Below are 26,271 nucleotides of genomic sequence, written 5' to 3'. Positions count from 1 at the left end.
CCTCCAGGCCCAAACATTTCTGGCCTTCAGTGTTTTCTCTCCTTCCGCCCTCTCCCTCAGCTCAGCAGAGCTGGGTTCAGAGCCCAGCCTATCCTGCACGCTTCAGCCTTGGCAGGGCTGTGTTCTTCCCCAGCAGTCCCGAGGCGTACAGTTGTCCCTGTCTGCACCTGACGTAACCCTCTAACTGCTGCAAACAAACATTTAATCGTTGGCTGGGAGCTGCTTTAAATAGCACCTCCTCACTATGCAGCAACGTTTTGCCAGATAAGAGGAACCTGCCCTCAGATTTGTTCTGTCAGTTATTGAACACATCAGACAGTTCAGCCTTAAGCAACATTTATTAGGAGTTTTACAGGTGAAGTGTGCTTTCAGAAGAAGAATCTGGGCTCTGTGGGCAAAAAGGGTACTTGTGTTCTCATCAAGAACAAAGCAAATAAGTGCCTCAAGGTCAGCAGAAATGTAACACAGCCCATACTGCTGGCTCTCCAGAGGAAGCTGGCACCTCTCTGCTTCTTGGGCGCTACGCACAGCAGCGAGCTTCAGCTCCAAGGGAGAACAGCCCCTCTTTGCTGCGTCCTACTGGTGCTGTTTTCTGCACTCACAGCACCACATAAACCAGAAGTTTGAATAAATTTAGGGCTTTCTGTGCTACATGCTCTGAGCTAAAAGCAAATAATTACTGTTACTCTCTTATTCGTATGTTGTACAGTCTGTAATTGTACTGCAGAATGCAAGGAACTCATTGTCCCATTGTCTTCCAGGAGAAGCACTGGATATATATCAGCTTCTTGAAATAACCAAAGGTTCGCTGGAGAAGAAGTGATGACGCTCGAGTGCCAGAACAACAGTTGTCCAGAGAGGGTGCCAGAACCTGGCTGTCCTTTCAGGAGCACATCTTTTGTCAGGGACTGATCCTGGTTGAGCTGCTTGCTTGTTGCTGGAAGAAGGGATGTTCCTGGAGAAAAGAACTGTGGTAGCAGCATGTTTGAATGGCAGAGGCATTTCTGAGGGCAGCAGCCAGCTTTAATACCTGCGACGCTTTACAAGAGTCACTGTTTGCACATCCCTGGGCATGAAGAAAGAAGTCTTAAGTATTTGACAAGAGAAACAACAAACTACTATCTCTGTACACACGGTTCTTCAAGACCAAGGTGAATGCCACAGAACAGGCACTGTAGAAAAGGAGGGGGCAGCAGTGGCAACCACACCTTTATTTTTTTCGCCGTCTCTTCTTTTTGGGTTCCTGGTTCTCATCTGGCTGCTCTGCTGTGGTGGACTGGAGACAGGAGAGAGTAGCAGTACCGAGTATGAATGTTTTTGTGTGAGTACTCTAATGAATGTTTACTTTAGGAAAGCAGACTGACAGAACAGTATTGAGCACTTTTTCCTCCCTAGCAAAAATGGCCTGAAATAGGGGACTCCTCTCACCCACTGAAACTTTCCCCCTGGACCTCTTTAATTCATGCTGGAATTCAGACCCCAGGTTCTGAACGGCACAAGACAAGGCCTGGTTGTTCAGTGCTGGATCCTGGCTTGTTGACGCTGATTACACTCTGGGAAATATAGGCAAAAGCACCAATAAAAACCTGGACAATCAGCAAAGGCAAGTGGCGTATCTTTTGTCCAGCACAAGTTGTGCTACCTTCCCCAGCACTGTCTGCTGGAGGAGGCCAGCCAGTCGGGCCTCAGGCAATGCTGACAGACTTCTCTGCTTGCTGAGACAGGCAGAGGCAAACAAGAAGGTTTATAAACAGTCCTGCTTAACACCAGGCATGCAGCCAACTGGTACATGGACACAAAGGTCACTCAAGGCAGAGGGCTGGACTGTAGGGAACACTTCAGGGCTATTTGCTCACTCCCGTTAGCTCAGTATTAAAGCGAAGGCTAACCCAAGCGAGACAAAACTGGCCTAGTTTTACATATACCTAAACAGCTCACACGTACACGTGGCAGCAGGACAGCAGAAACCCAACAGTAACAGCAGCTAAATGAGTTCTCACCTGGTCATTGTCTGGTTCATTTTCAGCATCCTCTGTGTTATGCTCCTGCAACACGCTGTCTAGCATGGATGCGTTGATGCGGAAGTCCCGGGAGGTACTTAGCTTCATATATTGCATCAAGTTCACCTGCAGCAACCGGGGGGGCAGGACATACGGCATAAGCTTAATTTTCTACCCTGCCTAGTCCTACACACAGAACTAGAATGAAGTCTATCGTGATAATGATGTAGGACTGAAGCAAGAAGTAGGTGAAAAAGCACCTGCCCCTATGGAATCCAGTGGCCCATTTATGTTTTTAAAAGAGTCCGCTGCTTGCCAATTATTCTAACTCTCACGTAGTACCTCATCTTGGTACATTGCTCTCCTGTTCAAGGAACAGGCTGGGGGGGTGGGATGAGGTAAGCCAGCATTATGTTTCTGCTCTCCCGGAAACCGTAAGATAACAGGTCACAGGCACTACTGCCACTGATCCCTGCTGATATCAGGGCGACAGCAATTTGGTTTAGTTGAGCCAGGAGCCTGGGCAAAGATTGAAAGAAGGGTGAGGTTCTTACACTTTCCTAATCTGAGCAGCAATGGAGAGATTTTTTATTTTATTTTTTTATAAAGTGAAAACAGCAGTAGCCTTCTACCATGCCATGGTACCACTGTTCCATTGAGATCGTATCACAGAAGACCTCTGCTTTACATTACCTTTGATTTCTTGGAGAGATGGATAAGGAACTTCTCATATTGCTCTATTGCAAAAATCAGGTTGGGGATTGGCTTGGTATCCCGAAGCACCTTAGCCTGAAATGCAGAAAGGTGGGAGACAGGGCAGATTTGAAGCGAACAGCATGAAGTCTGCCTGGTATAGTCATCACTAACAAGCATCCCAGCTATGGCACCTGTATTTCTAGCAGCAGTTTAGATTCCCCTACAAGCCAGTGATGCTGTAGCATGACACGAAGGCCACAACCACTCCAGTTCAGAGAATTGCCTTCAGTAGCCTTGTTCCATAGCAGTCCTGCCTCACCAAGCCTTGCCAGCCTAGTTTGTTACTGGGCTTAAACTGCCTCCCAGAATGGTTCTGCAGTGAGGCTCTTTCAAGTATATATATTTTTTTCCTCAGTCCACAGCCCTGATATGCCTGACAGCCAGAGCAGAACTCGCTCTGCTCCAGCTCTGCAAAGACATTCTAAGCCTATGCTTTCCAGGCAATGAGCACACTGCTGTTTCATCACATTTCTGCCCTGTATATTTTACACCACTAATGTTTGTTCCCCATGCTGACAGGGGAGTGGCAAAAGGATGTGCAGCATTTCTTAATATTTCCACACACTCAGGAAGTGGCTAGAAAGATCAGGCTTGTGGTTTTTAAACACTTAGCATCACAGGAATGTCTGGGACAACAGACAAGACAGGAGACACCAACAAGGAGCGTAAACAGAGGACACAAAAGGCCAGGAACCTGCCAGCCTGCTGCTTACCTGCTCCTAACAAAATCAGCCAGACATTATCAGCTGCTTTACTTTAATGGAATCCAGTATTTTATCTTTGAAACTACTGATAAAATTAACAAACACTTAAACAGCATGGAGTATTGGCTCCAATAAATTATTCCATTTATGTAATTTCATAGCTTACCCCAAACAGAGAATAGTCAGACAACACAAACTATCCAGACTTGACCTTTTTCCATCCCTGGGAGCTTTTAGCCTGCATTTAGTATTTTTGTTTGTTTCACTTTTCGTAAACTTTTCTCTGAAGTTCAGGTTGAAGAAATTAGATTTTTGCTTAAAGGCCCAATGACAATGTGCCATTGGTGATCTCTAAGAAGCCACCAGGTAAAGCAAGCCTTGAGGTATGATCCCAAGTTCAAATGTAGCCCATATTCTAATAGAGAGCAAGACAACCTCACCATGACTGTGGAGACTGCAGCAGCTTCATCTTCTTTCTTCTTCTTTTTCTTCTCTTCTACAAAGCTTAAGCTCTCACTATGAATGTTCTAAAGAAGGAAGCCAAAAGATGTGGCCTTAGAGGGTAAACAGGGAAGGAAAGGCCAGCCAAGTAAGGCCACAGAAGGCTTTGCTCTAGCCAGCTAACACAGCATTTACCAGCTACATGACAGAAAGGCAGTACGTAAGGATGGAATCTCACAAAAAAAGGAAGGGAAGAAAATAACTTCATGGTTTATACATTCAGAAGCACGTATGTGTGAGACATCCCCAGGAACAAGAGCTTTGCATGCCACTGTATTTTCCCCAACATGCCAGGTCTGGTTTACAAGTCCTTTGGTCCTCGCTCAAGCACCCACTTCGTGTCTAAACAGACAAATCTCATCCCAGGTTGCTGTCTTTGGCACCCACAGGGCTTTGTATTGTGACGACCGCAGTGTCCTTGACCTTCACTTGCCACTGTGATTAACAGCAGTATCAACTGCGTACAAAAAAGCCACGTGAACAGAAGGGGAAATAAAAAATTAGAAAGCTAAAAACCAGTTCCCTAAACATTTTCTTCCTTCCCTGCTCAAACAGAAATCAACACGCCTGGTCCCAATGGTACTGAAATGTCTTACACTATTATTTGACATATTAAAACTTAAAATATAAGACATTCAAGTCATGTCAAGAAGATTAATAATCCCAAAAGGTGCCCATGCACTGCATCTGATTCACCACTCAGCATCAGACAGATGAAGTATGATTTTGCCACAGTTATTTTAGATCCTACCTGTACATAAGTAATGAATGAGTAACACTGTGGGGTCAAATGGGAACCCGAGAGCTTCACCTGCAAAGAAGCAGAGGCTGGTGTTACTCCCAGCTCAAGGCAATGAGCCATTTCCTCCAGCAATTTGCTCACACTCACCAGCTTTTCTAGCCTTCCTGGAATCGTATTCGAGGTGCTGCGGCAAGCTTGAATATACTGCAAAGAAAACATGAATGAGTCTCTTCTAGAAGCACTGTTCCCATCCAACAACCTGTACTTTCAGGCACGGGCTCAAAGCAGCTCATTCAATTGCCACTGATCAATTAAGAAAGGAAGTTCTGACAAAAGGATGAGGAGCTCAGAGGGCTGCCGGCTGTCCTCAAATCAGAAGACAGCAGGGTATCATTTCCAGAGCATCCAAGTCTTGTTTTTGTTTAAAGAAAAACTCTTTCCTATGCCAATGTTCAGAAAGAAATGAGGAACACCATAGATTGCCTGAACATAAGTTGGGTTCTTCTGAAACCATGACTGCTGAAGCACGTACAGTATTGTAGAGGTTACAGGAGTAGCACTACCGCTCGCAGTGAGGAGGGCAGCATTTGCAAGAACTATCCTCCCCAGCGGCTTGCTACAGCCCAAATGACCTCTGCATTCCAGAGCTGTGAGAGCTCCAGGGAATTCATCATCTTGTCTCAGATGAGTTCCCCAGTCTGAGCTCATGTCCCAGTTGCCCCAGGTCCAACGCTTTGAGCCTTACATGGGAATGAGTGGCAAGGGCAGGATTGCTGAGCACTGTGAGAATATTGTTAGTGCCTACAAGAGACGCTGGAAAGAACCAGTCTAAGCCAAGTGCAGTCAAAGTCAGCTGGAGAAAAGCTTTCCTTTATCTCCCCTGGTATACCTATCACTGATGTGGAAAGGTCACAAAACTGAATGCATAAAAGCCAACAGAATAAGGACTCATTTTATACAAGAGATGAACAGCCCAGTCCTGAGCATGGCTGCTGCCAGGGGTCACTGCGAGCTCGCTGAGGCAGATGGGGAAAAAGTTTTTAGATCCCAGCCAGCCCACTGTCAGCAGAGCTGCACTCACATGTTTGATGAGGGAGGTGAGGATTGTGTAGGTCTTGCTGAGGCTTCTCAGCAGCGTGTCCACACAGCTCCCTGCAGGAAGTGCTGTCTGCACCAGCTCGTGAAATACCGTCAGCAGAGTTCCCAGCTGCAGAATTATGCCTTTCTCCAGAGCCTGGGTTTGGTTTGATGCCTGAGAAGAATCTTCTAGTAGAAAGAAAGGAATACTATATAAATGTGTGTCTAACAAGCCAAATTAGGCAGGTGGGAGACACAAAAGACCACTTTTTGTCAGGTGCACATAACACCATGTCCTGGTTCCAGTTAGGACAGAGTTAAGTAGCTCATAGTAGCTGGTAGGGTGCTATGTTTTGGATTAGGATGAGAAGAGCGCTGATAACATGCTGATGTTTTAATTGTTGCAGAGCAGTGTTTACACCAGGCCAAGGACTTTTCGGCTTCTCGCTCTGTCCTGCCAGCGAGCAGGCTGGGGGTGCAGCAGGAGCTGGGAGGGGACAGACCCAGGACAGCTGACCCAAACTGGCCAAAGGGGTATTCCATACCATCTGACGTCATGCTAAACAATATATAGGGGTGGCTGGCCGGGGTGGGGGGGCCGGCTGCTCGGGATAGGCTGGGCATCGGTCAGCGGGTGGCGAGCAATTGCATTGTGCATCACTTGTTTTCTTGCACATTGTTATTGTTAATACTATTACCATTATCACTATTATTATTGTTATTGTTATTATTATTTTCCTGTCTTAGTGAACTGTCTTTGTCTCAACTCACAGGCTTCACTTTCCCGTTTCTCTCCCCCATCCCAGAGAGGGAGGGGGGAGGGTGAGCGAACGGCTGTGTGGTGTTTAGCTGCCAGCCGGGTTAAACCACAACACACCAGTGTGGCACAGGGAAAATAACTGGGACAGGGGTTGTGACAACTCTCACTGTTGATGTGAAACCAACTCAAGGGAGAGTTTATCCGCCCTGAGATGATGCTACCTGGGAATCCTGAAATACCTTTTTGTCTTCGTCTGTCTTTGACAAAGGTGTAACAGTAAGAAGTGGGCCACTGCTATTACCTGATGTGTCCGATCCCAGACTGGTGAGTTTCTTGATAAGCCAATCCACCTCTTCAAGGACCTTATCTGCCTGACCCAGAACCAGCAGCTAAGACAGAAACAGCAATAACAAAACAGGTTCTTGGAGGAGTTTGACACAACAGAAATCTACAAGCCACTTGTAGCAGAGTGGCTGGTTGCTCCGTCCACACAGCTTTGACTCACACAGACAGTAGGGGCTGCAGTCTTGGCATTCACTATGGCAAAATGGGACCGACTCTCGACTTCTATGTCCTGGTGGGGGGAGAGAAAAATTCTGGTGAGCAAAACTTCAGCTCCTATTGTGTGGTTTGCTCTATCTGTTCTGCCCTGACAGAACTAAGTGAAGAGAGGGTAAGCTGCTGTGGACTCTGCATCATACCTGATCTATGTCTCCCAGGCAAGCATGGATATCTTGTGCAAGTTCACGCAGCAGGCTGACAGGACTCTTGTACAGAACATGGAGACTGAAAAGGAGAGTCAGCAAACCCTTACAGCAAGAGAGGTCCTCTGTGGGGGAAGGGAAGTAAAGCAGGATGTTAGCGGATGTAGAACTCCTTTCACTATTCAGGAACATCAGACATCCATTGAGGGAAAGCCTCAGATTCATTATGGATTTAAGTCTACGCTCCCAGAAACAATACACAGTAAATGAAAACCCTATCAACATGCTCTAGTTGCAACAGCAGAGTTTACAACAATGGGCACTGAACATAATGTTACAAGGGGGAATATCAGAGCTCTCGTCTCACAGGAAAATAGTGCTCAGAAGCACCGAGTAAGCACAATACAAACTCTGGCAAGAGTAATGTTTTTCCAGAATACAAATCCAAATTTGAACAACAGGTACACTAAGTAACAAGAGAAAAAAAGTCAAGTGGCTTCTTTTTTCAGCTGCTCTAATATTTATAGAGATGAAGTTTCTTTCCTAATACCCATGCTAATAAACACAAAGTCATGGCAATCTGCCACAGAATAGGACCTGAATCTATCTGCAAGAAAGAGATGAAAACAGAAAAAAGAGCAGAGCATTCAAGAGTCTAGTAACAGACCTGAGACATCACATCTGAACACACCCCTCAAAGCTTACTTACCTAGAGCATTTTCTTTGCAAATTTTGACTGTCCATGTCAGGAACTGAAGGAACTGTATAAGAGGAGAAAAAATATTAAGGGTTTGAAACAGAACTCAAAACACAAAATTAAACAAAAACAAGCAAGCTAGCAAACAAAAACACAAAAAGAGGTCATTCAAGACAATGAATCACAGCAACGGGAGACCAGCAGAGTCCCCTTCTGGCAGAAGGGCACTCAGCCATGCTCTGTTAAATTCCACAAGAGACACTTAACCTACTAACAAGTCAAAAGCTGAGATGCAGGACACAGGAATGGCTATACCTTCCCTCCGACAGAGTAACTGCTCCATTTAATTTAAGGTAAATGATGACTCCAGACTTCTAGCACACTTTTAGTGCAGTGCCTAATAGGTAAAATTGGGGCACCTCTCATCTGTGCTTTAGAAAACGCACCCTTGCATGGAGTAAATTAGGCACTCGGCCAATCCTTTCTGAAAAACTGTACTTGGACTAGTCACAGATCTGCTGGCCTTTTTTGACTTTACTCCCACGTGGAAGCCAAACCACACCTAGGCTCTATTAGGAGTTGCTTCTCATGGAAACAAGCAGTTCGGGCTCCAGATGCCCAAAGGCAGCATCAGAATGTGCAAGGGGGAGGGTGGGAAAGCAACTTGTTCTTAACTGTGCTTGCAGGCATTTGACAAGATAATGCTTGACAGCTTACTAAAACTGTTGTTTTGACATGGTCTGGTCTGCAGGAGGCTAGAACATGAACACACACACACACGTCAAAGCCCAGATCAAAGCCCTCAGATATCAACTCAATCTGGTAATGTTCTTCCCACACCTATGATTGCTACACACATCCTCACCACCCCAAGAAGGTTATGAAGTACCTGCTGAGACGTTGGGTCCAGGAGTTTGGACAAAGTGGAGAGAACGGTGACAAGTAACTGTGTTTCCTTGGGGTTGAAGTCATCTTCAGCACTGCTGAACTGGTTCACCAGAGACCTCTGATCATGGGAAGAAAGGACAGAGACACTGAGCATGCATGCTTGTTGCGGGGACGTTTTAAGAAGTAAATAATCAGAAGCTGCATCATATAAAAGAATTGGCAATGTTCAAGAATGACAAAGAATATAAAGAGAGGAATCTTCTAAGGAGCACAGATGTTTTTTTTTGAGTGCTTACTCAGAGGTCCACGTTTGATTCAGTGTGACTTCTACAATTTACTCAGGTATGCTTTGTGCTGCATTGCAGGACCTTAGAGCTCTCTGAATACACGTGCACTTCAATCCTGCTCTGCACACTGCCCTGAAGAAGCCTTCCTTAAGGATCAGAAACTTTTCTGAACAGCCAATGACTCAGAGTGTCAGAGTTGCTAGTGTATACTTGATTCTATGGTCAAGCACGAGAACTAACAGCATTTTCTGCCAGAATTACAAGTGCTTTGGAACACTTGCAGCACACAGTGGTACTTACCTGAAACTGTCGGATCTGGAAGGCAGCTTTCTCCGTGACATTAATATCCGCTTCTTCTGCGTCACCATCAGTAATATCTGGCAGACAGAGAGGTGCAGAAAAGAGCTAAATGCCAAGAGCAGAATACAGGATTTATTTCCAAAAGTAGGAAAGACTGCAACTGCTCGCAGCTAGGGAAGGAATACAGACGGTAAAACCGTGGTGAGCACAAAAACATGCTAAAGGCAAACCTCAAATAGAACACTATATCAGACCCCAACTATCCTCTGCTGACAGAGTGATAGCAGGTAAACATATCTCTGGAACTGGCATGAAAATCCATGGCTACTAAGCCCTCCTTGCTACTGAGGGACCAGGACTGGACCTCTCTAGCTATTTACGGATAAAGAACACACATGGGCTGGAACATGAAGGCTAGAAACCAGAGCAGAATTGTACCACATGCCTACCCAGGGCTTGTAGAAACTGGGGGATCCTTGCAGCGTACAGCTGCTGCACCGTGTTGAAGATCCGCAGACAACCTTCCAAGCACAGCAGGGAAATGCTTTTGCCTTTCTTCTTCCCAGAGTCTTCAACAACAGTGGGAATTGAAGTGTACCTCCAAAGCAGAACCCTAGGGGATGGGAGAGGAGTTGACAACACACACTCCAGTAAAGCTGGCTGCACATTGCAAGAGCCTAGAACTCGGCTAATCACAGAATCTTCAGTTCATATTTTTAATATAACTAAACTGGAAAGTCTTTTTCGTTTAAGGAAGAGGAGGGAGAAGAGATCCACTCTAAAGGCTGTTTCAATGTGAGCCAAACAGCCACTGCTTTCTGCCTGCACAGCTAAATAACTTAATCCTTCCTACATGCCAAGGGACCTTCCAATCCCAAGTCCATTTTTAAGGACTCCTTTCTTTCACGCAGTTTTCCTTCTGTCTCAGACTACCCAAACACTGACCACTGGTGTCAAATCCGTCAATGACAAGAACAGCTCATCTCTTGGCAGTTTAAATTTGTGAAATGTCAGTTATCTCCACAGGGCTCTATATAAATAAAATCAGAAAGGTAAATGCAGGCAAAGCAAAGTGAAAAGCTTCGAAGAAAGCTAAATTGTTTGGCCTAGAGGAGACATTTCTATCTGCAGGCAAACACCTTTTTCCTGCCCCTCTAACTGTTCTTGTTCCCTTTCTTATTCTCTCTCCTTTCTTCTCATTAGTTCTCTCTGTTGTGTAGATGAACTTACTCTATTTCCATATCCAATCACGCAAACATGTAGCTCATATTTAGCCCCAGTGACTGCAACAAAAACAGTTTCATCTATGGGATGAGACACAAAATAGACAGGTAATTTGTTTTTTGTGCTCTCTGCTGAGGGGGATCTGAAACAACCACTTGCACATATGACCCAGATCCTAAAAGACATTTAGTTGCTTAACATTCTCAGATTTCCAAAAGATTAGATGCCTGAGTATCTTCAAACACCTTGCAAATGTCCTAAAAAAAAATGTTTTCTGAAGCTGGTGTCCCTCTTATACCTGTTTTACAGTGAAGTGAATTTTAATTTCATAGCTTTCCAGAGGCCTCAAGAATCTAGCCTGTAACCACGCTACCTCCCCTGTGACTATAAGTGATGAACCGAAAGTCAGAAAGAGGATTAAAATGAGAGTTTGATGTTGTTTGGTTCTTCCAGGCTAAAGTAAAAAGTTAAGAGTTGTATCACTCACTCTGGCACCAAAACCATAGTTGCTCCACTTGATTTCTCAGAAGCAAAGAAAGGCAACAATCTAATTCCAGTGATAACAACTGTTTCAGTTACAGACTGCATTCTTCTTTCAAAACCATGAGAATCTAAACTCCCCAAAATGCATTGCTGCTTTTCAGGGCTGATGACTGCACGTTCCACAGTGACTCACCGTGTGATTTTGCAGAGGTTCTGAAACATCTTCTCAGGATTTTGTCCGTCTGGCCCGTCGGTTTGTCCTGTCTCCTCCAGCTGCTGCACCTTCTGCAGGGCTACACTGACAGCATAGCGCAAGAACTCAGTGTTGGAGCGCAGAACCGCCAGGCTCTCCTCGTGGCTTTGGGCATTGTCCCTGAAGAATCAAGAGCACTGTCAGGGAATTGAGGATGCACTGAAAAAAGCACAGGGATGGCCTATCAGCACTTCGTCTCTTCACACCAGAGCTCAAGTCACAAGCAAAGCACCGTATAGAACAGAACTACCGCTACACCTACTGCTTGCTTTCAGTTTGCCACATTAAATTCAAACCCTAAATATGCATTTACACAAAAAAAACCTCACTAGCTGAATCCAGGGTGGAAAAGACCCTTTGTTTTGGTAGCTTATAGAGAACACTTGCAAGACAGAGCTCTACCAGCATTTCCAAGTACACTAACTGGCACGGTTCAAATTGATATCAGACTCTGTTCCATAGAAGACTGGAGTTCAAACACTGGAACTTATTGACTGGGAACGGCCCAGGACTGTAAGAATAGGAACTCTCCAAACCTTTTAAGCCATAAGCAAGATCCAGCAAAGCTGGTTGGTCAGTACCATAAATTTCATAGCTACAGTTCCTGCCTGGACTATGATGCTGCCCTCCAGACACTAAGTGCTGTTACCACAGAGGCTTTGTACAGAAATGAAAACGTCTGTATGGTGTACACAGTGCACAAGACCAGCCAGCATGCAGACACCATGGAAGCAGCTCGTGAGCAGGCCTGAAAGCTACTCCAGATGGGACAGCTTCTCACCTGAACAGAGCTGTGAGCAGAGTAGATACGAAACCCATGGACAGGAAGCTCCGTGCAATTTTGTTGCCCAAGGCGGATTTGTTCTTTCCAGCTTTCTCCCTCAAGATTTCAGAGAGTTTGTTGTAACAGGTAAACAGGCCTAGGACATCCTCAAACTTATTCTTACTGCAATAAAGCAAAGGAAAGCATTAGAGGAGAAAATCCATTCTGAAGGTTCCCCATTTGAAGCTTCAGCTGCCAAATTACACAGATACTTTCTAGATGATAAAACTATGACATGACATCTCCCTGCCTCCCTAACAGCGTATACCTCATCCACTCCTTCTTGACCTGCCCTTCTACAAAATGTTGTATCACATCTCCCGCAACACATGACATTCAGAAGACACTCCCAAGGTTCTGTGAATATCTGTGCCACAAGGCACATACACTCAGAAAACATCATTCTGACTCCGCATTGGGACTATTACCCTGTGCTTGCAGAGTCTGTGTCCTGCACTCCGAAGAGCAAGGCACAGCATAGCACAGCTAGTGCTAGAGGGTAAGATTTGATGTTTTACCTGAAATTCCCTATGTTGAAATTGTACTCAATCAGAACCTCACAAATTCCCATCACCTGGATGGCATAGATGTTATTCTTTACACCAACACCAGAAGACAGAGAAAAATCTGCTGATTTATCCTAAGAAGTAAAGGAAACAAGTGAAAAAATCATTTCAAAACCTGACAAGAACTCAATGTCTTCTGTCACTGAGTCAAACTGAAAATCTGATTTACCAGTTCAAAGTCTTCCAGCTCACTCTTGATCATCCGTCGTGTGACAGATTCTAGCATCTCCTCAAAGTTTTGCTCAAATCCCACATCCTCCTCCTCCTCATCGTCATCTTCAGCTCCTTGGCATAAACGCACGGTGCTCTTATACCAGGCTAGACAGTGTTGGATACAGCAGAGCAGATGGGCCTGAAGGAAGCAGCCACACAGTCACATTCAGCCTTCTAGAAAGAGACTGCTGTCAGATAAGGACAGCCCGTTCAACGTCACAGGCTGGACCATTATAGCTTGATGCAAAGAACCATAGGTGCCTTCAGAGGTTCATGTCAGTCTCAAGAATATGCCTAATTCCCAGAAGAGGCTTTCTGTAACCCTGCACACAGTTAAAGAGTTCTAGCTTCAGACAAGATTGTCTGTGTGAGCTTGCCTACACAGGATGTACAGACTTAGCTCCCACAACCCTGCTACTTTAACTGTTGGAGGAGACAGAAAGGGAATTTCCAAGAGGGCCCTCACTGTAGCTGAAGTGTCTGCTCCCTTCCTGGGTGTGCTACTGCAGCACAGCATGGAAGCTTCCTTAGGGAAAAACAAAGCAATGAATTGGAATTTGTTCCCTTGGAAATCCTATGAATCGAGATCTCATCTGCACCAATATCAAAGGAATAAGATCAAAGGGCAGATTCTTCCCCCACATCACACACTGCACGACTATTTTATGCAGAATTAAGTTGAAGGAGGAAAAATAACAGAGTGAGCTTGATAGAAGATAACAGAAGGACACTACTCCTCGTGCATTTTTCACACAGGTCCCCCAAACCACTTTGCTAACAAAGCTCTGATAGATAGCCTCAGGCAGGGGTGAAACGCCCAGCTCTACTGTCATTAAAAGAATTGCTCCAAGCTAGAAGAGGTTGAAGAAATACAAGGTATTCAGCTCATGTAGCAGCACAACTAAAATCCTATGGAACAGATGAACTCGCAGCTGTGGCCAGCCAATATAGCTCTTACCAGCGGTTCCTGCAGAAAGATTTGATCTCCTTGAGCCATAATACAACCCTCAAGTTTCAGTGGAGGTAGGAGGTCTGGCTGGGGCAAGTAATATTGTTTTATCTGCCACAGAAAACACGAAATAAAAATAACCAGTTACTTAGTAACTGAGCCTCTTGAGTTGTTTGAATACAGAATACGATGATCTTTTATCTCAGATTCTACAAAGGAGAAACCAGCACCATGGTAATGGGACCATACACGTAACTCAGCCACACCATCTGCTCTGCTAGTAATTAAAATCCCCTCTCCAGTTGCTCTCATGCCTCTCAGCTAAAAGGCCAGGTCACTGCACTGAAACAAGTCTATCTGACCACTTCCTGTTGTGTTGCTTCAACACGCAACGCCACTTGTGTTTCACCTGCAGTGTTATCCACCCTTTAAACAGTGAGAAAAAGTAACTGTTCCCGTTGTCCGACCTCAATACTGAACGCTTGGCCCTGGTATAACATAAGCGTCCTGGCCCAAGGATGCAGGCAGATATGGAGGCTACACTTGGCTCTACAACAAATCTGTGACAGACCGTGCTTGCACCAGGTCCTTGCTGTCCAGCACAGCACATGAAGGAGATATGCTCCAAGTACTGATGTAGGAATAGAACCAAATAGGGAAAGTTTGGCATATAATGATGCTATAAAATGGTACCCATTTGCACCAAATTCCCATTATTTGCCCTCTGCTACCCAAAAGCTGCCTTGGCTCTGTTCTTGTTCCCTTCTCAGGCCCTATATTGGTGTGGGAAAGCTGGAATTAGTCAGCATGAACTCTATGGATGATTAAGGGGAAGAAAATTATTTGTCTCAAAGAAAGCACAGCCTGTCCAATGGATTGAGGAAATGTGATTGCCTTGTTGCCATGAGCAACGCTGTTGGGGGATGAGTTAATCCTCCTAGATCCTACAAGGACTTGGGTACTCTCCCTATGGGAGGACAGCAATAATAATTACATATCCTTGGGGATGTATGGGAGGCTGACTGTTGTGCACTGCTATGGAACGGGGAGCACACAAAACACTTCTCTGGGCATCAATTCCAAGATGCTGCAAGAAGTGTCAAGGATTGTAAAGGGCTCCAAGACATCATTTCTCTTCCATCCTGTGTCCTGAGACAGGATATGAACCTGTTTCCACAGATGTTTACCTAGTCCGCTTTCTCAATATAGCAGGGATTCAAACACCTCTCTGTAGAAGTGCCGCAGCACTTACACATCTTTTGAGTGCGTGGGAGAACTGTTTTCCTGATATTTAACCTAAATTGCTTGCTATGCCGGTCGCAGTGCGGAATTCTTAGTGCCTCTGCAGCCACGGCCACAGAGCAGTACTTCACCTGAGACAAGAGTGTTTCCATTATAGAGCTGGCCAGCTGGGAGTTCCTGCGAAGGACATCATAAAAACCCTGAAGACAGGAAGGAAGGACAACTTGGCTTACTTGACAAAGAAAAGGAACCATATGCAAAAGCAGTTTGCGTCACAAGACAGAAATGACCCTTTAGCAGCAACCATGAGCAAACAACAATGCGCTCAGTGTAAAACCCCATACCTGGCAAAGCAAAGACTCGACAGAAAGAAGGTATGAATCAGAAAGAGCATATATTTCCTTGCAGGAGCCCTCTCACAAGCTGTATCTCCCTAGCAGCAGTGGCATCAAGCCCAGAGTGACTTTCATTGCTATTTAACACCAGCACTAGATCCAACTTCAAACTGTGAAATCCTGCTTCAAAGGCAAAACAAGTCAGTGGGGAAACTGTAGGAGGCAAAAATCCTTTAGACTGAGAAATCTCAGTGGATGGATAAAACAAGCACAAGTTCTATAGCAACACTGAAAAACACATACAGAACTTGCAGCTCACTAAAGGTCAGTCCAACCAAGTCAAGAAGGAAACAAAATCTCTCTCATCTGAACAGTTTAACTTCTCTCAAGCTGGTACCCCACAGTTACCTCAGTTATGCACCCACAAATTGCTCTGTATATTAGGCCCGTTGTCACGAGAAATCTAAGAGAAAAACAAACCTTTAAAGGAGGCTGCAAAAGGACAGGAGAAAAAACAGATCCCTGATGCAATCTTTAAGGATGTTTCCCCATACTCTCCAAGGAGGGCTTTCTTTGGAGCCCGGTGTTAACAGAGCTACACTGCTTCCATCCAGTGCCTGCCATAACACTGCTCCCCACTGGGCATCAAACATGCTTCCCATTTCCTTGGCCACGCCAAAGGAAGAGAGACTTTGATTTTTACTCTTAAGCAATGCACAAGACAAGGAAAATACATTAACATGCCTTTGGGCTTATGATGGTCCAAAATAAAAAACAGCAGAAGGACTGAAAAAAGAAATGTATTTTTTTTTATCCAGTCCCTGGTACAAGTACGTGTCCCAAGAAGAACATAACTGAGACGATGGGTCATTTTCTACAATAACGTAATCATTATTTACCTGGGGCTACAGCAGAACCAGACTACAGAAGAGCTACTGACTGTTTAAAAGGAGGCCAAAGAAACCGTGTTTACCTCATATAACATGAGTCGGACATCCGCTTGCTGGCTCAAACATCGCCTCAGGCTGCCCAGGATTTCGAGGCAGAAGGCCTCGTTAGCTGCAGAATTATAGCAGGCGTGAACATCTGCCTGGACCTGAGATGGAATATTAGTCACGTTATACTGGTTACGGTTCTCAAATAGCACAGAAGCAAGGTGAAAAGGGGCCTGACCCCTAAACAGTCACTGAAATAGTCATGAAATAAGCATGCTGCCCGGCAGCGTGCTGTAAGAGATAATGACTCTGAGAAACTACCTCCCCAGACCAGCTTGTCTCTGCATGCTGCATTTCCAAAAGTTCCGCTTCCAGGACTAACCCTTACTCAAGTTATATCTCCATTTTGGGGAAACACAGCACTCCAAATTGTTTCAAACTGTGTCTGTTAGATGCAAGACTGTCGCATACCTGCACCAGAGACTGCAGAACAGCACTTACCTGAGTGGCACCAATGGCCTGGCTGCACTGGGAAGAAGTCAAGCTGCCCAGAATCTTAAAATTTCTTAACAGAAGCAAAAAGCCAGCAACTGCAGCTTTACGAGCATCGAGCTGCCTGTGAGTCAGGGGGAGAAAAGAGAAGCATAAGGAAAAAAGGAAGCAAGAACAACAACATAAGAACAACTCAGCGATGAAAAAGGGTCCACAAAAACACAGTGCCCGGGCCCACTGGCTCTGTATTCCCCAAGAGGACAGCACACCCCCAAGCAGTTAAGAGGTTGGGAGCTTGCTGGGAACTCCTTTGCTTTACACTCCCAGCTTTTTATTTCCTTTCTGCCCTTCCAATGCTCACACTGAGGGAGAGCCCCAGACACAAGCATTGAACATCCCTTGAAAACTGGAATAGGAGCATCTCGCAGAGCTCTTCTCAGAGGTACAAAACTCCTCAAAAAAAAAAAAAGCTATTTTGCTTTGCTCACTGAAACCCGAGATCTTTTCCCAAGACCAAGTCCCTTGCCTTGAATAATAATGCTGAATTATGAATTCTGTTTTCATAACCAGGCAGCCACTGCCCCACAAAACCCAGTCTACGATCACAGCATTACGAAGACAGCAGGATGTATTTATTGCTCAAAGCATTACCAAGACAACAAGCCTGCTTCTCTACCATTTTGTAAGAGATCAGAATGCTGAGATGCCACCTTCCCTCTGAGTCAGTGGTGCCTTCTAGACTCTCCCTAGCATCTGGATGTACTCATTTGTAGAGAGCATAGGATTGGTTTTAATTTTGCCTTCTTATTTGGAGTTCCCAACAACTTTCTGAATTTCCAAAGACCTTTCATGTGGGGGTTGGGATCTCTCAGCGCGTAGAGCTGTGACTGTATTGCAGCCCTAAGGCCGAAGGGACAGATGTCACCATTAATTATTGGAAGAACACAGTAAGACGACACGTAGCCAAAGCAAACAAAAAATTCTTCTGCTCCAAAAAATTACACATATGAGTTGCAGAAATCTTTTCAAAGAATGACCTTCCCAGCTTACCTGGAAAAGATAGCTTTTTGGAGAACCAGTATCAGGGAGTCCCTCACTGACATGCTGACTTTGAGCAGGGGCTGGAAAGGAAAATATACTTTGGAGAGAAAAGCACTAAGGCATGCCAAGCCCTTGGTGCATATGAGCTCATCTTCCTCAGGCCCATCTGGCCCTGCATTTCCAATACTGTCATCAGTACAGTAGGGAAACCAAAACATGTCAAAACAGTGTAATATAAAATTAAACCCAGAGAGCTGTAGCAGCAGGACACCTTAGCAGGTTAGTGAGGACACAGTGCAAGGGTTTGGGAAATGACTGCTATAACCAGTTTGGACTAAACAGGTAGAAGTTGAACCCCAGGGCAATATCTCAGCCCAGTCAAAGAGAAATACTGACATGGAGCTTGGAAGGAGAAAAAAACAACAATGGCAGCTTCAGCTGTTGATCTGGACCGATATACCTAGGTTTCTACGCTGTGGAGCATGTGGGCATCTTTCAGATGAAAGGTCAGCACAGAGCAGTTCCAGCACCGTTCCAAACGGCACCATGTTTTTTGCTAGAGGGCACGTGCATACCCATGCTTGAAGAACAGTTCCGTGCTACATTGAACAACCTACAGCAGAGCATTAAGGTTTATTTTACAAGAAAGGTTGTTAGATCATGCGTGTAATTGTGGCCTGGAGCTATCGCTGGAACTAAACTAACAAGGGCGTTTATGGAGAAATGCAAAGCCTTACCTGTACTGCCCGGAGGAGCCCTTGCACTGTGTCAATGGGCAGAAAAGATAAATTGTCAAAGGTCTCTGTGACTCTGGAGGATGAATTCTGAAGCACAAGAGGAGCAGACACAACAATATTGGACAGCAAGTCTGAAAAATAAAATGACAAAAGGAGCAGCTGCTGCCAAGGGGCCAGAAAAGTCTATATTAGGAAAGAGAGCAAAAGATTTCTGTAGGGTTAACAATTACAGAATAATCAAAGCCCTTCCATTCCTTGGAGAAGTCGTAATAGGATGAGCATTGATAATCTGAGCTCTACGGCAGGCACAAAGCGCAACACACTCGCAGCCTGGCTGCAGGGCCTCGCCCCACCAGAGGGCACTAAGGTATAAGAGAAGAGGCTGCAGCACAGGCTTCTCGGCAGGCCCAGGGACTCCCAGGCACCTACCCAAGGCTGACAGGAAGGCAAGCCTAGGAACTGATGGCCACCAACTTTCTGTGCGTCAGCCATTCCACGGCAACCGCCCGAAAACATTTTTCACCTGCGACAAACGCAAGGTGATCCGAGGCTGACACCTCAGTGAGGAGCAACAACAGATTTTCCTGGCTTCGGGTCACTTCAGCAGGAACTTAGCTTCTGAGAAGCTATGTTTTGAAGTGTTCACAGAGCAGTACACAATTCTCTCTTTCCTGTTACCTATGAAGTGGCTGACAGGAGATGCTGCTTTCGTGAGGACTCTGTTCAGGACCTGCTCAAGAACATCACTTCTGATGGGCTCATGGACCTGAAATGACAGACAACAACAAATAAAATCAAAACCTACACAAACGTAAGATATTCCTGTACACCAGAACGCAAGCATTGTCCTGTACAAAGCAGATCCATCCAGATTTAAAGGCTAAACTGGGACTGGTTGTCAGAAGTCCCTTTTTCAGCTGAATTCAGACAGGCTGATTCAGGTTTCATCCCGGTCCAATCAGAACCAGCCCATCAGCGAGGCACACACAGTACACTTGAAACAATCGGGTCAAATTGTCTGTGGGATGCAAATTTACCACTTCAGTGAAGATGCTGGTTTCAATCCCACATCTGCCACATTTTCTTTGTGCCTCTGAATCTCTCTACCTTCTCTGCAGTCTCTCTTGTGTAACAGTGATTACACAAGCACCATGCTAGATGGAACACATTAGGATTCGGTCTTTATGAAGATGACCTCTTCCTGCTGGACAGGAATAAAGAGGAAACCAAATCCTGTCTGTGAAGTGCTCATGATGGATACTGTAGGCAAGGTTTTGACACCATTTACCAAGGGAGAATAAGAACAGTTTCCCCCTGCAAAAAACTCTCCAAACCATACGCTACCTTAAATGTTTCCAGCAGGATACTTGCTCCCAGTCTGCAAGCCTGCTGGGCTGGTGTTTTTGAAAGGCCAAAATTGGTCTCAGCTGCCTTCCCTCCAAAGGGCTTTTTTGGTTCATACGATTCCATTAGGCTGAAGCCGAGATCCACCAGGCCCTGAGTAACATAGTCCCAGCCAAATGCACTGGGGAAAACATTAAACAGACCAGGAAAGAAACAACTTAGTCACAGAAAATACTTGTATTAGAGCAGTCTGTATTAAAATCTTCTAGTCATTCCAGACGCAGAGCAGCAGCAAGAGATGCTTGCTCACCCCAGGGAAGGTACCATCCCTCTCAGCCCTGTGACTATCCTTAGGTTGAGGGGCAGGTGCTCAGCCCACACATTTTGCGTTCCTGGTTCTTCAGCCATCAGACTTCTTTTCCAATCCAAAGGTTTCCTTCCTCTGGGAAGTGGTGTGCACTCTGATCTCATCTCAGTGAGACACTGGGCTGCAGTCTGGATGCACGGATCCTACAGATCCTGAGTCTTCAAGGCACAGAGGAAGGCAGAAGTGGAATGCCTTACATCAAACTAAAGGACAACTGATGACAGATCACAGAGCTATCCCACAGGATGTTTAAAGGAATAACCATGTGGAGGAAAGTAAACAGTGAACCTATCACTCATCCCTTGATCAGAACACAAACTACAGCAGGCAGCATGACTCATACCATCAGTTTCTTTCCTAGTAAGAAACAGACAGGGTTCTGATCAGTGTAGTCCTCTGTACCACCAGATGCTGAGATTTGGGGTGGAGGAGGCACATTTATACATCTACGTTTGTTTGTTTGTTTAAATTCACCAGTAGAAAACTGTGATAGAATCGTAACATCATAGAATGGTTGGGGTTGGAAGGGATCTCAAAGATCATCCAGTTTCAACCCCCCTGCTATTCCACTAGACCAGGTTGCTCAAAGCCCCATCCAACCAGGCCTTAAACACTTCCAGGGATGGGGCATCCACAGCTTCTCTGGGCAAAAAGATAGAGACTTTGGATTTTGACGTTGGTCCCTGCTGGTAACAGGTCAGCACCAAACATGTGATCCCAGAGCATTCCAGCAAGGCTGGAACACTCTCCCTCCCCAAGCCTGCTGAGCGTTCTGCAGCACACAGCAACAACTCACCTATTTTTCACCACCTCCAGAATCACAGCTGTTATATCGTATTGTTGAGGAAACAAGTCCTGCAGAAACTTGGAGGCCTGCAGGAACTGCAGGTCCTTGCAGCTTCTCGTGATTGATGTTTTCAAGAAATCAAATATCTGGAACATAAAATCACTGAGCATGAGGAAATAATCTTTGAAATGGGATCTGTATAATCTTGGGCACGTTCCAGTACAAGCACCAGGCAGAATACAAGTCTCAGTACAACCCGCCAAAAACCTTAACTCACTTCTTTCTCAGGACAAATACACCAACCTCATTAAGTGTCTCAGAGAAGGTAATTTGCTGCCAGATGCACTTCAGGTGTCTACCACAGAGCCAAAACGTTAGAGAAGGAAGACAATGCTTTTCTTCTCACCCTACATTTGGCCCACAGGCATCATGATTCTGGAAAATTCTGATATTGTTCTCGAGTCTTTTACAGTGTTTGGTAAACTACAGTGTACTGATGATCTGCCTCCCTCCTAGCATCCCAAAAACACTTTTAATCTGATCCTGATGAGACTATGATCTAACTGCTCTTCCCTTCTTGTACAAGGCTGTGTACACTGCCACTGAAGTTCTCTGTGTATTTATCACACGTACCTGCTCTTGCAGTCTGTGTTTTACTGCAACCGACAGCAAAAGAGCCACGCTGAAGGGACACAGAGCTTTACCAGGGTTCTTCTGTTGCTCAGTCTAGAAAATAGTACGCAATAGTTAGAAAACATGCTATCTTTACCTGCAGCATCCTGCAAATCGAAGAAAGTTATCAGGCTCCTACCACACTGCTGTTGTGGCACAGATGGGAACATGTCTCTTTACACATAACACTTCATGAAATCATAAAATGCCCATAAAAATGATTAAATCCTTTCTGAAGATAACCAGTGTTGATTTTAAAAGCTCTGCTTCAACACCTTCAAGAACAGCGCCTGTTCCATCTCTGTCGTACCTTTAGATGTTTGATTAACTCCTCGCCTAGGTCCTGATCCAGGTTGATAACGGAAATGATATGGAGAATAACAGTGCCCTCCACGTGGCGGAGCTGGTCTAGGGGCACTGTGGCTACCTCAAGGTCCATTGATCTGTAAGGTTTATCAGATTAAAAAAAAAAAAAAAAGAAAAGAGCCATCCAATGCCACAAATTATTTCTTAGGCATCAGGGAGTATGTACTTGTACGACATCTGACACATTCAGGAGTACTGGGCAGGACAAGGGTGACTGTAAATACCCAGGCTGTAAAGAAAGGGGATGACAGAAAGAACTTACTGTGGAACCTTCTGTTCCTCCTTCTGTCTCTTGTCCAACTGATTGAAAAAACTGATGATTCCTTCCAAAACAGTCTTCTTACTGCCCTGCGAGAAAGGACATTACGTTATGCAGCTGCATGGTCTGCAAGATCCCGGAGAGCTACACTCTATTCCCACACCAATTACAAATGTCATGGTATCCTTTATTTCCCTTCATAAATTGCTGAGGTGCTGGAAGGCTCCTGCACTGCTCGCTTCCAGATGAAATGACGAATGATGATTTTAGTTTGTCCCCTTCTTTTGACCGCACTTATTGAAGAGTTGCAGAAGCTGAATCTCTCACAGCTTTTTGTTTTGTTCCAACTTTTTATTAATTGGAAAGGATCCTTTATATTATAATCAATAAGGAAGGTTTTAAAACCCCTAACTTCATATATATTTAATCACATTTTGGCCAGTGGACACAAATGACCTCCTGTAACACACAGGTAATTTGTCTTTGTCTGGACCATTTTGGCATGTACTCAGTCACAAACAAAGCAAGAGCCAGATCGCTCTGACAAAGGGCAGATACGTCGCTGGCAGCCTCCGCCTGCAGGACAAGCACAGGAGGTGAGACATTTCCAGTACGAGTCACAGGACAACCCAAAAGAGTTATACTGCACGAGCCAATATTACACTAGAAGCGAGCAGGCCACAAAGAGTGAGCAGAGCCACGCTTAAGAACACTGAAAACAACCCACTCTGCTGTCTCCTGGCTCTGAGCTCATCCCTTACTTCCCAAAGGTTCCCTGCTACAGTTCCCCATAAGGAAGAACAAGGTTATTTCTTCCTCTGAGCATTCAGCTTCTTCAGGCTAGAGGGAGATAGAGGAGAAAAAAATACAACAACAAAACAATGATGTCCTGCTGTGTCCTGCTCCCCACAGCACATTGGGAGCAATCAAAACCCCTTCCAAAATCCAGCCTGTAGCTCAGCTTGTGTATATTTTTTCCTGTGATGCACGCTCAGGAGGAGGCCATCTCCCGTGAGCCTTTACCTTAGCAGAAAGCAGCAGCAGCTGATAGACCAGGGGGGGAATTTCCTGCAGGTCTAATTTGGAGAACATCCTAAGGACCTTTTCCACCACAAACTGCAGCTCCTCTCCTGACAGTGGAATATCCCTGTTGGGCCAAAGACGCAGCCTGATCATTTTCATAAATTTCCTTCAGAATCCCCCAGTAGATTCAACCCATAACTAGACAAAGAGTTAACGTACAGACAGGCAGCAAGTGCTCCCAAAGTTCTCGCCACAACACAGACCACCCGATACCCAAGCACTGTCCCAGGATACCATTCAACCAATCTGATGTGGACGTTCATTGACCGAAACATCCACGGGGTGACGCCTGGCATGCTCAGACAATTTGTACTTTCCCCAAACTACCTGTGAAATGGGACACAGGCACAACTGCAGCACAAGAAAGCACTGACGCTTGCTGAAGGAAAAAAGAATTACCTGAACATGTTGGCAAGATGTATCACGCTCTGAGGATCCCACCTGATAAAACAAAAGTTTGCCAGAAAACTGAGTGGAAGCAGAATTACTGTTTATCCCTTTACTCAGTTTCCCTGTTTGTTACTTCCTGATATTAAGATCAGGAGCCAAATTTCCAACCCGAAATCACCACTGTCACCCAAATTACCCAGACTTAGAATGGTTCCCAACTGCCCTGGCCCCCACAACAACAAATATCAAGAAAGGAATAAAAACAAACACTTCCTGAGACCAACTCACGCAACACTGTTACAAGACCTGGGAACAGGGTGTTCCTTTGCCTTTCCAGCCAGAGAGGACACTGTCAGAGAGGGCACAGATTCAAAGACGACAGAACAGGACACAGACAGTGCCATCCAACTCGTCACGGTGTCCTTCTCAAAGCACAACACGAAACACACCGTTTTGACCCGTAACTAAGGGGATGACGGGGCTCTGGACACATCTAGCAACTGCAGATTTGGCTCTCACCACACCTCTTGGGTGTCACAGGGAATTCTGTAAAAAGCCCAGACAGAACTAGGCCCTGACTGAGTTTTTACCAAACTAACACACAGCGGAGCTGGCAGAGAGGTACGTACTTGCTGGAGCAAAGAGTATTTATCAGCTGTTTCTTAAACTCTTCCCCATTCAGCTCACCTAAAAAACGCAAGAGTCTTTTAGGAGTACACTCCAGAGGGAGAGAGGAGAGGCTGGCAGAAGGAGAAGAGGAGGTTACCTTTCCCATAAGCCAGGCTCTCCTTCGAGCTGGCCAATGCAGTAAGAACAGTGGAAAACAGCTCCAAGGATTTCCCATTAGACAGGCTGCCTCCCTTAATAACATCAACAAACAGGGTGGCAAGTTCAGCCAACGCGTGGCCTGGCAGCTGGCGAACCTGGGAGAAGATGGAATAACATGAAAGAGCCTAGGGCAGACACAGGAGCACTCCTCATACGTGTCCGCGTGGTCACCAAACACCAGAAAAGGACGACATTTCTCACAGTGCAGCTTGTCTAAAGGGGGAGTTCGCCCCACGACCTCTATTTCACGCTGTCTTTAACAGAACAGAGCAGTTAATCAAGCGAAGGCAATTACGATTTTGGAGTCTAAGTCTAGATATCCAAAGATAATCACATTTACACACACGGCAAGTTCCAAGACCAGCTTAATCCAGGGCAGATCCGTGGGCAGGCCACAGCTCATTTTTCTCAGTGGTGAAGTACTCAGTGTACTTACTAGGGGACAGGCGGCAGACCCCAGGAGAGCCAGCCCAAAGGAGCTCCTACCTCCAGCATCAGCAGCCCTATGATTTCGGACGCCTTGCTCAAGTGCAGATCCCCCGACTCCACCAGCGGGACACAGTGCTTGTAAACCTGCAGCCTCCTGAGAACGCCACTCGGCTGGGAACACGGGGAGCCTTAATAATGAGAAAGCAAAGGAAGACAAAGAATGGAAACAAGGTTACACAAATAACAACGCGTTACTAAACAGGAAATTTGCAGGGCTAAACTGTCACTCAGCTGCAGCTCCCCGTTTTATATCTCTGACAATGCAGATAAAAAACAGAGTACAGGAAATGAGAATCTCTTGGATAAAACCGCCGAAACACTCAGCCGTCTTATCACACACCGGTTCTGCCGACCTGCCCTCCAGGCTCGGGAAGTGGCAGCATTTTGAGGTGAACCACTTGGGAACTGAGCTTCAGCGGCCAGCTGGTGAAACACACCTCCGTGCTGGCAAAAGCAAAACCCATATAGAATACGGTCATCAAAAACGCGTTACTCTAGCTCGCCGTTCCCCCCATAACTACCTTCTGGTGTCACATCCCGCTTACACCCGCCTAGCCGTCACCAGAGGCGACCCTCACAGCCCGTGCTGCTGCCCGCTGCCCTCACCCAGCCGGCCAGCTCACCGTGCCCGCCTGCAGGGACACAGCCCCGGGGCCACCCACCTCTGAAGATCCCCCTCAGCAGCGCCGCCGTCTCCCTGCCCCTCAGGGCCTGCTTCGTCACCATGTCGCCCAGCTGCAACGAGAAGGCCATGCTGCCAGCCGCCCCGGGCCCCGCCAGGACGGCCCCCGGCTCGGGGGAGGGGGTGACGGGGGGCCACAACCGCGCACCTCGCCCTCCCCCAGGCCCTGCAGGGCCTCCTGGAGCCGCTCGGGGCCCTCCTCGGCCGCCAGCGCCAGAACGCGCTGCGCCATGGCCGCCGCCATCTTGCCCGCCAGCCCGAAACTCCCGCCCGGAAGCGCCGCCCGTCACCCGGG

At 46.0% G+C, this 26,271-nt stretch overlaps 2 protein-coding genes across 5 annotated transcripts in view; one reads left to right on the top strand and one right to left on the bottom strand.

Annotated features, from left to right (window-relative positions):
• POLG (DNA polymerase gamma, catalytic subunit) overlaps positions 1-1,602 on the top strand; it is a 10,606-nt gene extending 9,004 nt beyond the window's left edge. Inside the window, exon 23 of the mRNA XM_067003615.1 lies at positions 762-1,602. Coding sequence (XP_066859716.1) covers positions 762-823 — 62 coding nt within the window. The 3' untranslated portion in view covers positions 824-1,602. The remainder of the gene's footprint in view (positions 1-761) is intronic.
• Positions 320-26,271, bottom strand: FANCI (FA complementation group I). Of its 4 annotated transcripts, XM_048071970.2 has the most exons (38): positions 26,125-26,271; positions 25,957-26,029; positions 25,292-25,422; positions 24,744-24,900; positions 24,607-24,664; positions 23,987-24,028; positions 23,528-23,651; positions 22,508-22,593; positions 22,190-22,322; positions 21,841-21,933; positions 21,217-21,353; positions 20,054-20,234; positions 19,388-19,475; positions 18,710-18,840; positions 17,982-18,052; positions 16,941-17,055; positions 16,478-16,600; positions 15,301-15,369; positions 13,937-14,038; positions 12,935-13,117; positions 12,718-12,839; positions 12,158-12,322; positions 11,317-11,496; positions 9,866-10,029; positions 9,417-9,493; positions 8,831-8,947; positions 7,954-8,005; positions 7,242-7,369; positions 7,046-7,114; positions 6,842-6,929; positions 5,785-5,969; positions 4,851-4,907; positions 4,713-4,772; positions 3,901-3,987; positions 2,694-2,789; positions 2,001-2,126; positions 1,209-1,276; positions 320-1,066 (listed from the first exon to the last, which is right to left on the bottom strand). In XM_048071970.2, the coding sequence occupies exons 1-37, from the start codon at positions 26,218-26,220 to the stop codon at positions 1,211-1,213; spliced, it is 4,032 nt and encodes a 1,343-aa protein (XP_047927927.2). In that variant the 5' UTR covers positions 26,221-26,271; the 3' UTR covers positions 320-1,066; positions 1,209-1,210. The 4 variants fall into 4 exon arrangements, with proteins under 4 accessions (XP_047927927.2, XP_047927930.2, XP_047927928.2 ...); XM_048071973.2 differs by having other exon boundaries at positions 320-1,276; XM_048071971.2 differs by having other exon boundaries at positions 320-1,276; positions 5,785-5,966.

The sequence above is a fragment of the Anser cygnoides genome, chromosome 11 (genome assembly GCF_040182565.1).
Source record: "Anser cygnoides isolate HZ-2024a breed goose chromosome 11, Taihu_goose_T2T_genome, whole genome shotgun sequence".
Lineage (NCBI taxonomy): Eukaryota > Metazoa > Chordata > Aves > Anseriformes > Anatidae > Anser > Anser cygnoides.
The sequence above is the reverse complement of the archived record's forward strand: the minus strand, read 5'-3'. Positions and strand labels throughout refer to the sequence as shown.

Bases quoted from the DNA above. Each gene is read 5' to 3' on its own strand.
- FANCI (XM_048071973.2), bottom strand. From the start codon at position 26,220: ATGGCGGCGGCCATGGCGCAGCGCGTTCTGGCGCTGGCGGCCGAGGAG. The intron at 13,118-13,936 runs GTAAGAGCTATA...TGCTTCCTTCAG, and splicing joins TCTTTCTGCAGGAACCGCTG to GCCCATCTGCTCTGCTGTAT. The intron at 8,948-9,416 runs GTAAGTACCACT...TCCCATGATCAG, and splicing joins TCCAGATCCGACAGTTTCAG to AGGTCTCTGGTGAACCAGTT.